This window comes from Phaenicophaeus curvirostris, chromosome 2 (genome assembly GCF_032191515.1).
Source record: "Phaenicophaeus curvirostris isolate KB17595 chromosome 2, BPBGC_Pcur_1.0, whole genome shotgun sequence".
NCBI classification, from domain to species: domain Eukaryota; kingdom Metazoa; phylum Chordata; class Aves; order Cuculiformes; family Cuculidae; genus Phaenicophaeus; species Phaenicophaeus curvirostris.
Genome location: NC_091393.1, coordinates 69,555,547 through 69,566,981, shown reverse-complemented (window position 1 = coordinate 69,566,981; position 11,435 = coordinate 69,555,547). Strand labels below are relative to the sequence as shown.

The window sequence follows — 11,435 nt, the reverse complement described above, 5'->3', positions numbered from 1 at the left end:
ACTTACATATGCTTCCCCCCCCTTTTTTTAATCTATAAAAAGGGAAACATCTAGAAATCCTACAAAATTTAAGAATATATTCATTAGTTATCATTAAGCTAAAACAGTAGTGAAACACTTCAGCACCTCTTACCAAGTTCTTTTCAATGCTACGGCAGCATCTCCTAAAAGTAAGTACAAGTCAGAGCTTTTTAAGAAATTGAGCATTGCTTTAGAGAAGAACCTACCATGGACAACTCTGAGTTTTTGATGCAGCATAACAAAACTTTCAGTTCAGGAAGGCGTGCATTAAAGCTAAGGAATGTCAGTATTAAGGCTTTTCTGTAAAATTACACTGCTCAAAAATATTAAAATTATTTAAGATGAAAGTTACACAATAAGAGAAATAATTGTGACAATGCTTTGCAGAACCAATTCAAGTAGCTGTAGTTAAATGCAATCAAAAAACCCCATAACACAGCCAGGTCAATAAACCTGACAAACACAAAGTCACTTTCACAAAGTGCTGGTGCAGAAATCAGGTGCATCTGCTGAACGGGATGGGAGAGGAAGAGGTATTTGCCAGACAGTATGATCAGGTTTGGCTTCACTGACACAAACAAAAAGCCCTGTTGACATAAGCCAATAAATTCACTAACTGTTTACATATTTGACACAAAGCAGCTGCTTGCTTTTTTGACTGTATTGAAAGTCTCAGTCTTGATTCCTACCATAAAAAAAATGACATTATCTATCTCACACATTGCTTGCCTAGTGCAAAGGATTCTCCACCACAGCTCAGGAGTGCATGTATATTAATACAGTTGCATAAAAGAGCCTGAGGAAGCATTCTTCTCATTTTCACTATTCAGGTTATTCCAGTAGCTGCGAAAGTGAATATTATTTTGCTACTTATTGAAACATACGATGCAAGCATACCTGCTTCTTGTTCCTGGAACAATAACAGCATCTTTCTCTTTGTTTTTCCTTTGTAGAAAGGAAGCAAATTTGTTTCTAACTTTGGGCAGGGAGTTACAGCTTTCTTGAGTGACAGAATTCCCTGAAGAATCAAGGCTTTGTATTGCTGAGACACTCTGTGCTTGACTGTCATAATCACTCTCCTTCTTGAGTTTTTTTGCTTTTGAAAATGAATATTGGTTCAATAGATCTCCATCCGAGACTTCTTCTAAATCTAAAGATAATTGTAGAAGCATATTCTAGAATTAACCAGTTATGAGAGAACTGAACATCATATATTTACTCTCACAGGTTTAAAAATACTAATAAGATCTGGTAGGAACATTCTTGACATTACAATTTAAAAGTCTTTAACACTACTTTCCATGAAAAGGTAGACGGAATGAAGGCGAACAGCCGAATGAAACATGAGGTTTGTTTGGGTTTTTGGTTTTGGTTTTTAAACACTTTGAAAGCAAAACTAAATTTGACGTAAAGGCAGCCTACTAAACCAATTCAAATTTTGATAAACTAGGAAAACATCAGCAAAAAAAGGCACCCTAGTAGTATAATCCGAAAGCAAAGGAAGCAGAGGAAAATATTAAAATTATCAGATAAATCACAATGGGAACAAAGAAGTGCCCCTTCTGTTACAAGTCCACAGTTTATTTCAGCATTTACGACTCAGAAAGTGTAGAAGACAAGATAGCAGAGATTTAATAGAGAAAGTAAGAAAGCTGGAAGAAAGAATACCTGTGGAGGGGATACAGGCAGCACAGTGTTAGAGGAGTACAGAAAAAATGCTTTACATTGTCTGGCCAAATATCAACCCCAGGAAAAATAGGCTATTTTAATTTCTTCACAAGCTATTATAAGACAAATTAAAACAAAAAAAATCTAAAAATACAACTGATGATATTAAACATAACTACTTGAAATTGAAACCAAAGTTTTATAGTAAATTAAAGAAAGTTAAAATCAAGTCTGCTGTCCCCCTTAACTGTTACACAGGCTTAATATTATGGCTCATTAGTCTTGCAGCTTGTCGAAAACAGAATATAGACAGTAAGTTAGGCCTCTAAAACCTCATGCCATCAAGTCCAAGATGGAATCTTTTCTTTCCCCACAGCCTTCTACATACTTATTTTAATAAAAACATACCACTCCTTGGCCTTTTTGCCAAGAGCTCTTTGCCTGAAAGTTTCAGTCCTTTAACGCTAATTATCTTCTCCAAGCCTTTGGTTGTTGGTTTATCTAGTGAATGCACTTTATGGGTGACAGTGTCTGTGTTGGGGTCAAGTTTGTAGTCTCTGCTCCAAATGCTATTTACGTGATTAGCACGTCTGTCGTTCCAGCCACAACTTCTCTGCTGCACAGGCTACAAAGAGAAAATTTAAAAAGCAAGACATAGGTTTATGATTTGGCCTTCTACTTATGATTTAGTAAATAAGGACACTTTGACATTTGCACCACAAGAAGAGTAACATATACTACACTAATATTTTCTTTTTTGTTCCCACGCTTCTCATGCTTTCCATATAAATTCTCTTCTGTGCTGCTATGACTTCTTCATTCCAATATGGTGCAAGTGACTAACTGCTCATCTCAGACAAATTTCAAAGCTTAAGTTTTATTTCTATTCAGAAAACCTAATTTGGGAAAATACTTTCCTCCGTTACATACATGGAAAGATCCAAATCTGAGTTTGTTTTTTTTTTTTAGAATCAATTACTTCTGTCAATAGTATTAAGGATTTATCAAAAAGCCTGTAAGTAAAACAGACTTTAAAGTCAAGCGCCATGAAAAGTAAGATTTTACCTGTACAAAGAATGAGAAACAATGTGTATGGGAGCATATAATTTCTGTAATAGCAGAATAGCTTTCATTGCCAAGTCAGTTGCAGATAATATTCAATCACATTTTTCCATGGATGTTCAGACCCAAACCAAAATGTTAGTATATGGCTTCAGAACAAAGATATTACCTGTGCAGCGTCAGGGTTATAATCATCAATTTGTTCCATTGTATCAATATTAATGTTGCCAATGGCAATTTGAAAAGCAGTATTATCTCCAAAATGCCTGTTTCCATCATAGTAAAGGAAAACATCTGAATATTACATTCAATATCAAGAGCTGTAGCATAAAACTTAGACTAACAGTTTCCCATATTTGTGCTAAAAAGCACTGCTAGAGGATTAATCAAAAGCATTAATACTACTATTCATGACTCAGTCTGATGCAACAGCAATTGTAATAGATATGCAGTGCTTGGAAAAGTACAAAATTCAACAGGAAAACCTTTAATCACCAGCAGGAATCTCATCATCTTTTCCTCCATAATCTGGAAATACCAGAGATTAGTTGGCTTGAAGAACACACAAACCTAGCAACTACTTCAACAGTCTCCTCTCTTCATTTTCCTAAATTTTCCCTGCTGAAATCTATACTGCATAAATGTGGCAAAATGCTACTTGTTCTACAGGAAGATACTTGGTAAAACAGGAAATGCTTAGATTGGGGAATGAGTTGAAAATGGATTGCAAGAATTAAAGTCACAGATTATAATGTGCTTAACACAAGGAGAAATTAAAGACAGTTGTAAAGTGGCTCAAACAGTGAACATATAACCTATATTTAATGAGTTGCTTTCTAAAAACAAAAAAACAAAACAAAACAATAACTTCTACCTGAAACAGAATGTCAAAGATAGGTCATTCAATTATCCCTTGCACTTTTAATAAAATCAAAGCAAAAGAGAAAAGAGGAAAGAAAACCAAAGCGCTTTCAAAGATTGCAGAAAAGCCAGAAGCTAGTCAATGGACGTGCATTGAAAAATGTAAGTACATGTATGCAATAAAAAATATATGACACCACATTCTCTTGCCCTTGTTTCCCCACTCTGTTGTTTCAACACAAAGGATACCGTCCTGCATAAATTAGTGTTTCTGGATCAATATCATCTTCATATGCATTCAGAGGAATTAATTTTCTGTTGATAGGATCAAAAACTAACTGATAAAGAAATGTATTATTGGCTCGTATAAAACCCTCTATGTATTCTTCCGATACCGTTATATTCATCTTCAAGTACTGCCCCATTTTCTTAATAACCTGTCAAAAAAAAAATTGCTTAACTGTTTCATTTAAGCAGGTTACACAAAACATCACATATATTTCAATTATTAAGTATCTTTGCTTATAATTAAATGTAGAATCCACGTACTGTTACAACAAGCAGATTCAAGTTAAATAGGGAAAAGGAAAAAACGTTTATATGTTATTTCCCCCAGTCACATCAATATAACAGTTTAACTCTTTACAAATACTTCCTGTTCAATTAATAAATACAAAAATACAAACCAGAAATATAGAACATCTCCTTAAGGTATATTTCTGAAAATGAATACATATGCAATTTCATTTTTCAAATTATCAGAACACATAAGCAATGACTGAGTGTTTTTAGTATAGAAAAAAGCAAAACTGATCAGATTTCTCTCCCCCCTCCCATATTATTCATCACAAAAGTGATAATCCTCATATTGATCCAGTGGCTCCTCCTGTATATTGTTACTGCATTATTCTAAAAGAAGTTCCTAATAATTCATTGACCTCTACATTTTCTAGTTTCCCAGAAGGCAGATTACATTCTTTCAAAGATCAGGTTTAGCACACTCCTAGCAGCAAGACTATCTCCTCTCTCTTCAAATAAAACATCAGCTGTGTTTTGGCCAGGCATCCTAAATACAAGCAAGTTTACTCATCTCAAAGAAGTAAGAGTTTGAACAGGCACTGTTGGATTACTTTCTATCTTTGGACTCACTCATAACTTTCCAAAACTGTTGCAAAATAGCAGTGATGAATCACAGGACAAATTACTATGTGAAAAATTTTTCAAATTATTAAATCCTGACATTTCGCTCAAAAAGAGACACATTAAAGGAAACCACAACTTGTATGGAATAAATTCAAAATTCCCTTTTTACTTCCACAAAAGTCAACCAAACCAGTTGCTTTGATACCCGCTTTATTTAATGAAAAAAACATTTTAAAACTAAAAATCATACTTCTTTGTGTATAGAAGAAGAAAACACACATTAAGCATACAAACATGTAACTAAAGAAGAAGATAATGCAATAATTAGACTGCATATTTCAATACTTTTCTGGATTACACTTACCTCCCTTCAGGGCAGCCATATAAACTATTTTTCTTATTAGCTCTTGAAAGCCTCCAATGTTCCATACTATTTACACAGAAGTTATTCCCACTCTCTTAGCCTCTGTATTTCCCAATATTCTGTTTGTTTTCATTTCATACATTGGATAAGAAAAAATAGCCTACCTTATTTTTTGTTTTGCACCCTACCAAACTTTTATATATTAAAAACCATGGAAGAAGTGTCTCTATCCATATATACGTAATTAAATGCAAAGAGGGAATCAAATAAGATTCCAGATCCCTGCCCCTTCCCTACACTGATAAATGTGATCTTATGGAAACATAACAGAATTCAGTTAGCAGTTCTAATAACGAATCTGCAAAACCAGAAGAGGAAGGGGGGGAATGGGGGAAAATCCGAAGCCTTACCAAAAATGAAGTCTCTCCTCAAACAGAATACGGCCTTGAAGGATTAGAACAATTCTTTATTTAGATTTACTTTGGTGTATTTCATTAAAGTACTTAACAGTGTCAACACTTGAGTAAGTTTAGCTCAGAACTCGGTGTCTTTCTAAAGAACAGGTTAAAAAATACTCCTTTTAGTATTTCTCCTAAAAATGGAGGAAGTCAAGAACCCTTTGTGTTTTCAATTCAGTGTTAATTTCATATATATTGGTATAGAATGCCAAAATTACGACAAAGCAAATCCAAGTTTACCTTTATAATATCTGGATTGTTGGCTAATTTTAGTAACTTGCAGGCTTTAGCTAACCCTATTCCATGAATTGATGGGAGGTAGTCACAACCAGAAAGAATACACATGTAGCGGAATTTCTCCTCTGTAAATACATTTCCAAGCTGCTTGCAGTTTCCTAGTCGAGCTTGATCTACCTCTAGTCCATTTCCAAACTTGTCAATTTTCAGAAACACCTGGAAATTAAGAGAAAGTGAAAACAATTTTCAGCCACATAACCTAGACTACTGCGTTTAGTAGAAAAAAGAGAGACTGAATGCTACTCTTATCTGTTTCCACTACTTACTGTAGAAGAGTAAAACCATACATCAAATACACTTGATAATTTCAAAATCTGTTTCTAAGATATCAGCTAGAAGTAAAGGCTATCAGTATTTTCTTCCATACCTTTTTACATCCAAAAGCTAAAAGATCAGAGTCTTCTGTAATTATAGCTTGCACCATGCCAGTCTTATTAAGATAAGCCAACTGAGCATCAGCTTCATAAGGAGCAACAATGCAGTCAACAGCCCGGGCTCGTGCAGCCTGTACATAAACAAAAACATTACAAGTACTTTGCATCAGTTTTCAATAATTACCTTAAAGGCATTTGAAAGCATAATAACTTCTACCTCAAAAAACTGAAACTGTGATCTTTTTAATCACTTCACCCATTACAGCCCAATACTTCATAATTAAAACTCAAATTTCAAGCAGCTTAGACCTATATAAATCAGTTTACAAAAACCCTTTCCTGTATTGGCCTGTAACACTATGCTCACTTCCATCTGACCACAGAAGTGAGCTTCAAACTCATGCAAGTTATATTCTGGACCAAGAAAAACAGCACTAGAATAAATGTAATACTATTATAATAAAGATTCTGTGACTGCAGTGGAAGGACAGCAAAAAACCACTAGAGCTGTTTTAAAGCAAAAAAAAATTTCTTCTGTAGTCTTTTCTCAGGAACTAGCCGAGGGTAAAACATTAAAAATTTTGTTTAGTTTTTATGCAGTAAATCTGTTAGTGTTATCAAAGTCAGTTCATAGCAGTAAGAAGTGTATAAATAATGATGATGTTTCAATTGAAATACAACTGGGCATAGTAAACTTGAAGTGAAAGTTTGTTAACTGTGCCTATCATAACCCAATGTATGCAAGACAATAAGAGGCTAAGAAGTGGAGGAATATTGTTCTTGACTACATAGAAGAGATAGTGATGCAGCCATGCAAAAGCAGAGTAAGAGATGCTACCTACTGCATAGATTTTTAAAAACCTCTTGGTATCAAGAGCATTAACAACTTACTTTAATAACTTCATGAGCCATAACATGGGTAATATTTACACTGCGCCCAAAACATTCCCTAGCTTCTGACAATTTTCCTTCCTGCAATAATTGTTTCCCCTTCAGAAGATTTGCTTGACGCTTCCTGAAAGATAAAACAAAAATATCCACTAGTCTCCGATTCTTTTTCATTCAATAGAACAAGTGGTAGAAAGGTCTGAGACAGGTAGGAAAGGAAGGAAAAAAATAGTTTTCCAGGTTAACACTTCCCCACACTTCTACTTTGTAATTTTTTAAAAAATAACCAAGTCACCGTATTTACAAGGATGATTAGATAGGCATGTTGAAATGCATGATGTTTTCGCAGAAAACAGTGACAACTCAAGAACTGAAATCAGCAGTATAAAAGAAGAGATGCGCCTACTCTCAGGTTGCAGTAAAATAGGTTTAATGGAATTTGGGAGTACCTGATATTAGATACTTATTGGTTTAGAGAACAGAAGGAATCACTTCCTTCATTTCAAATATTGAAAACTGTTTGCTCCACACTGAAGGAAGCATGTCTCATGAGAATTTATAAATAAAAACCACTAATGAAAAATTCTCACTGCTTCAGTGAGAAGTCCCATTATATAGGGACCTGAGACCAAACCTGAAACAAGTTTATCTGATTATTTGTAGAGAAAGATAAGGTAGTGTTATTTTAAAATAAAATTATATTGGGAAGAAATATTTTTGCTCAGACATTACAAGGGTGGGTAAACTAAAAGCCTTTAAGGCAAAAGTACAGGAATTAATGCTCAGAGGTTTACTTCCTTCCTCTATAAATCTGCTTTCATTTATGAAGTGCACTTCTATTTTTGGAATAAAACCTCTAAGAAGGTTTGCATGATTTTTAATTGTAAATTAAATCAAACAACACTACATTGCAGGTCAGTTTGCCAGAGATTACTACCTAGATGCATTCTGAGGTGTTACAACTTTGAAAATCGTATGGTTTAACATACTGCTTTGCTTGCAAATCAATACAGTTCAGTACTTTTAGTACTTACTCTCGTCGGGCCTTTTCCACTTCCTTCTTAGAAGGTAGAGTGCATCCATCAAACACCAAAATTGGTTTAATTCCAAATGAGAGGAGCATATCAACAAGTTTCATACAGAAAGCTACATAACTGTATCAATGAGAACAAAAAAAAAGAAAAGAAAGAAAAAACTTTATTGCTAATCAAAGTATTTTGTATTATGTATAGGAAAGAAGAACTACAAGTTTAGGACTAACTATTGTTCAAGGATCTTAATGGGCCATATATTTCCCTAGAATCACAAAAAGATTAAGAACACTTGAATGCTTTTTTTTGACAAGAGAAATGCCCCACCTCCCAACTCAGAACTGGATTGACTGTTCCTTACTCCTAAACAAAATGAAATAAGAAATTAAGTATAAATCAGTTTGATTTTGCTGCATTAGGATTCAACATAGCCAAAAGCTTTACAAGTTAAAACATGGATGAGCTTATTAGTTTTGGCAACTCCATTTGTAATGGCCAGAGAAACAGGAAACAAACAAGCCCACTGTACATTATCTTTCCTCAAAGCCTAGTGAAAGTCAGATTAAATGCTCTTCAGTAGAGTTGGAGCAGTGATAGGGTACTCAACCTCTCTTTGTGGAACTATCCACTCTTCCCTCCAGATGGTGGATATATGTTATGGACAGACATGTAAGCATATCTTTCCATGCTAAAAACATATGCCCAGTACTGAAAATATTCCAAAAGACAAAAGTTTCCCAAACTGTACTAATACAGTTACTAACACAGTTAGTACAGTTGGGCAGTGTACTAAAGATGGTGCAGTGACCAGAAGGCAAACCTCCACTGCCTTCCAAGCTGTCCCTTCCCTTAAACCTCTCAGACCTTACTTGTAGTTTCTACAGATCTGTATGAGATCATTTCATTAGCCTCATAGAACTGAGATTTAATAGCTGCTGGTAAACTAAGTGCATTAAACAGTGCAATAAAGTCAAGTTCGTGTATTCTTTTCTTTGATGGACACTGTTTAAAAAAGCAAAAGCAACCTTTCCAGCAGGGGGCAAGGAAGGGAGGGAGGGACTTTGGAGCACTTAGAATCCATGGACGCGAGCAGTGAAGAACCTGGATTTAGAGCTACGAAACAGATAAAAAAAAAATTTCCTTTCACAACTGAAGTATATCTCAGGACTTTGAAGTATCTCTATTATCTTCAAAGACAGGTAGCAAGAGTTGGATTAATCTCCACTGTTCTTTATATCAACAGAAGCAGGAGTTAAAGATTTGAACCCACGTGCAAACTACCAACTCTTTCTTGATTCCCAACAAACAGTCAAGATTTCATAAGTTAAATTTGATATAGACTAATCAGTGTAGCCTCATTTCTGATTACATAAAGATTCATCTTCTTTTAAAAATATATTCAGGCTATAACAAGAGTTCAATAGTTTTCCAGATGAGAATGAACTTGTGCGAATCTGATCTAAACTCCAAAGCTGAGCCTGAAATACAGCAACAATTTGTTTGTTTCTTTCCTTAGAAATTACTATGTAAGTGAAAAACCCGCTTTACATTAGGAAAGTTACTCTTAATGAAAAAGTAGCATGTTAAGCAAAGACCCTCACGCTTAATGCAGAGCACAGCATATCTATTAGAATTCCTCAGTATTATTACAACTTTTGTCATAGCAGTGTTTATAATCTATCACTTCACATAAATAAGGCTCCTGGAAGAAATACGAAATTTGAGATGTATGGATTGCATCTACAAATTCTTATCAGAGAGATTAAATTATATTTGAGAACGAGACATACAGCGAAAAAACCTCTCACCCTACAACTGGTAGTTTAATAGAAAATATTTTAGAGCGGTTTTTCCCCCAAAATATATCCTTTAATATTTGTTTTGCACAGTCGGAAAGCTATTTATCAACACTTCAATTTCCAAAATGTACTACTGAGACTGAGAATTCAGAAGCAACAGCAAGGAGTGAAACTGCTTTAACTTAATTTATAGTTCAAGAAACGTCAAGCTAACAAAACTTTTATTTGTAAAAGAACTGAAACTGAAATGTAACAGACTTACAGATCTGTTGGCTCTCCCCGGGCCAGCTTTTCAGCACAAGCATAAGCGCCTTTGTGCAGCCAGCAGTAGGTGTCCACAGCTACTGTCTGCCCTTTGTATTTCTTCACGTGGGTAGGTTCAGCAGCTTCCTTGATAAACTGGAGCAGGCCCTGAATACCCATGATGTTGCTTAAGCTGCTGTCAGGAAAACGAGTAAGTGTGAGCACAAGGCTAAGACTAGATCATTGCACAAAGAGATGTCGGGTCAGGCTGCGGGCAGGGTGCTGGGCCAAACAAGAGAAACTCTGCTGAGACTGAACAGTCCGGCAAATAAAACTGTGAAACTCATTTTGGAGTTTCGGAAAGCAAGTATGCTATATTCGGCCTGGACAACACGGGGGAGCTAATCCCCATCAATCGTGTGCAGCGAGACAAAAGCTGGTTTTGGATCTTATTTCCCACTTACATGCACATATATAAATTTTCCCAGAAATCTTATACGTACTCTATTACTTTCCATCGTCTAATTTTAATGTCACTATGAAATTTAGCAACACTGAAATGTCCTGCTAATTTGGAACCGGTTCTGGCTGACCTCGCCTTTGAGACAGGGAAAGGCTCCAAGCAGAGGTGATCGCAGCGGACACATGCCTTCAGCACAGATCACACTGAACACAAGGCGTTATAATTTTCAAAGCATGAACAGTGCCCGGAAAAACACCGCTCGAAAGAAAACCCGCCCCGGGGGTGCGGGGCCGGGCCGGGCAGCACGGGTAGGCTCGGAACCCCCCGCCGCCCTCGCTCAGGGGCCCCGCGGCTCGCGCCTACCCGCACCGGGAGCCGCACCGGGAGCCGCACCGGGAGCCGCACCGGGAGCCGCACCGGGAGCCGCACCGGGAGCCGCACCGGGAGCCGCACCGGCTCTACGGCAGCTCTCCCGCCTCGAGGCGGCCTCCCGCCCCCATGGCGCCTCTACCTCGCCGCGGCCAGGGAAGAAGGATGAGAAAGAAAGAAGTGGAAGGGAGAGGAGGCTGAAGGGAACCTCGGTCACCAACGGCCGCGCCGCCCACACCTCTCTGGGGGAAGAAGAAGAAGGGGAGGCCTGCGCGCCGGCACCCGCTCCGCTCCGCTCGGCCGTGGCGCGCGAAGGCCCCTCGGCGCTTTCAAGAAGCGCGCGCTCAGGGCAGTGGCCCCGCCCCCGCCGCAAGGGACTACAAGTCCCAGCATG

General features: G+C 37.0%; 1 protein-coding gene across 1 annotated transcript in view; it reads right to left on the bottom strand.

Annotated features, from left to right (window-relative positions):
* Window positions 1–10,404, bottom strand: part of EXO1 (exonuclease 1) — a 16,677-nt gene extending 6,273 nt beyond the window's left edge. Inside the window, exons 1-9 of the mRNA XM_069851005.1 lie at window positions 10,229–10,404; window positions 8,171–8,290; window positions 7,140–7,263; window positions 6,242–6,379; window positions 5,818–6,030; window positions 3,862–4,049; window positions 2,921–3,017; window positions 2,098–2,314; window positions 919–1,171 (exon numbers count right to left, since the gene is read on the bottom strand). Of these exons, the coding sequence (XP_069707106.1) occupies window positions 919–1,171; window positions 2,098–2,314; window positions 2,921–3,017; window positions 3,862–4,049; window positions 5,818–6,030; window positions 6,242–6,379; window positions 7,140–7,263; window positions 8,171–8,290; window positions 10,229–10,389 (1,511 nt within the window). The 5' untranslated portion in view covers window positions 10,390–10,404. The remainder of the gene's footprint in view (window positions 1–918; window positions 1,172–2,097; window positions 2,315–2,920; window positions 3,018–3,861; window positions 4,050–5,817; window positions 6,031–6,241; window positions 6,380–7,139; window positions 7,264–8,170; window positions 8,291–10,228) is intronic.
* Window positions 10,405–11,435: the final 1,031 nt, after the last annotated feature.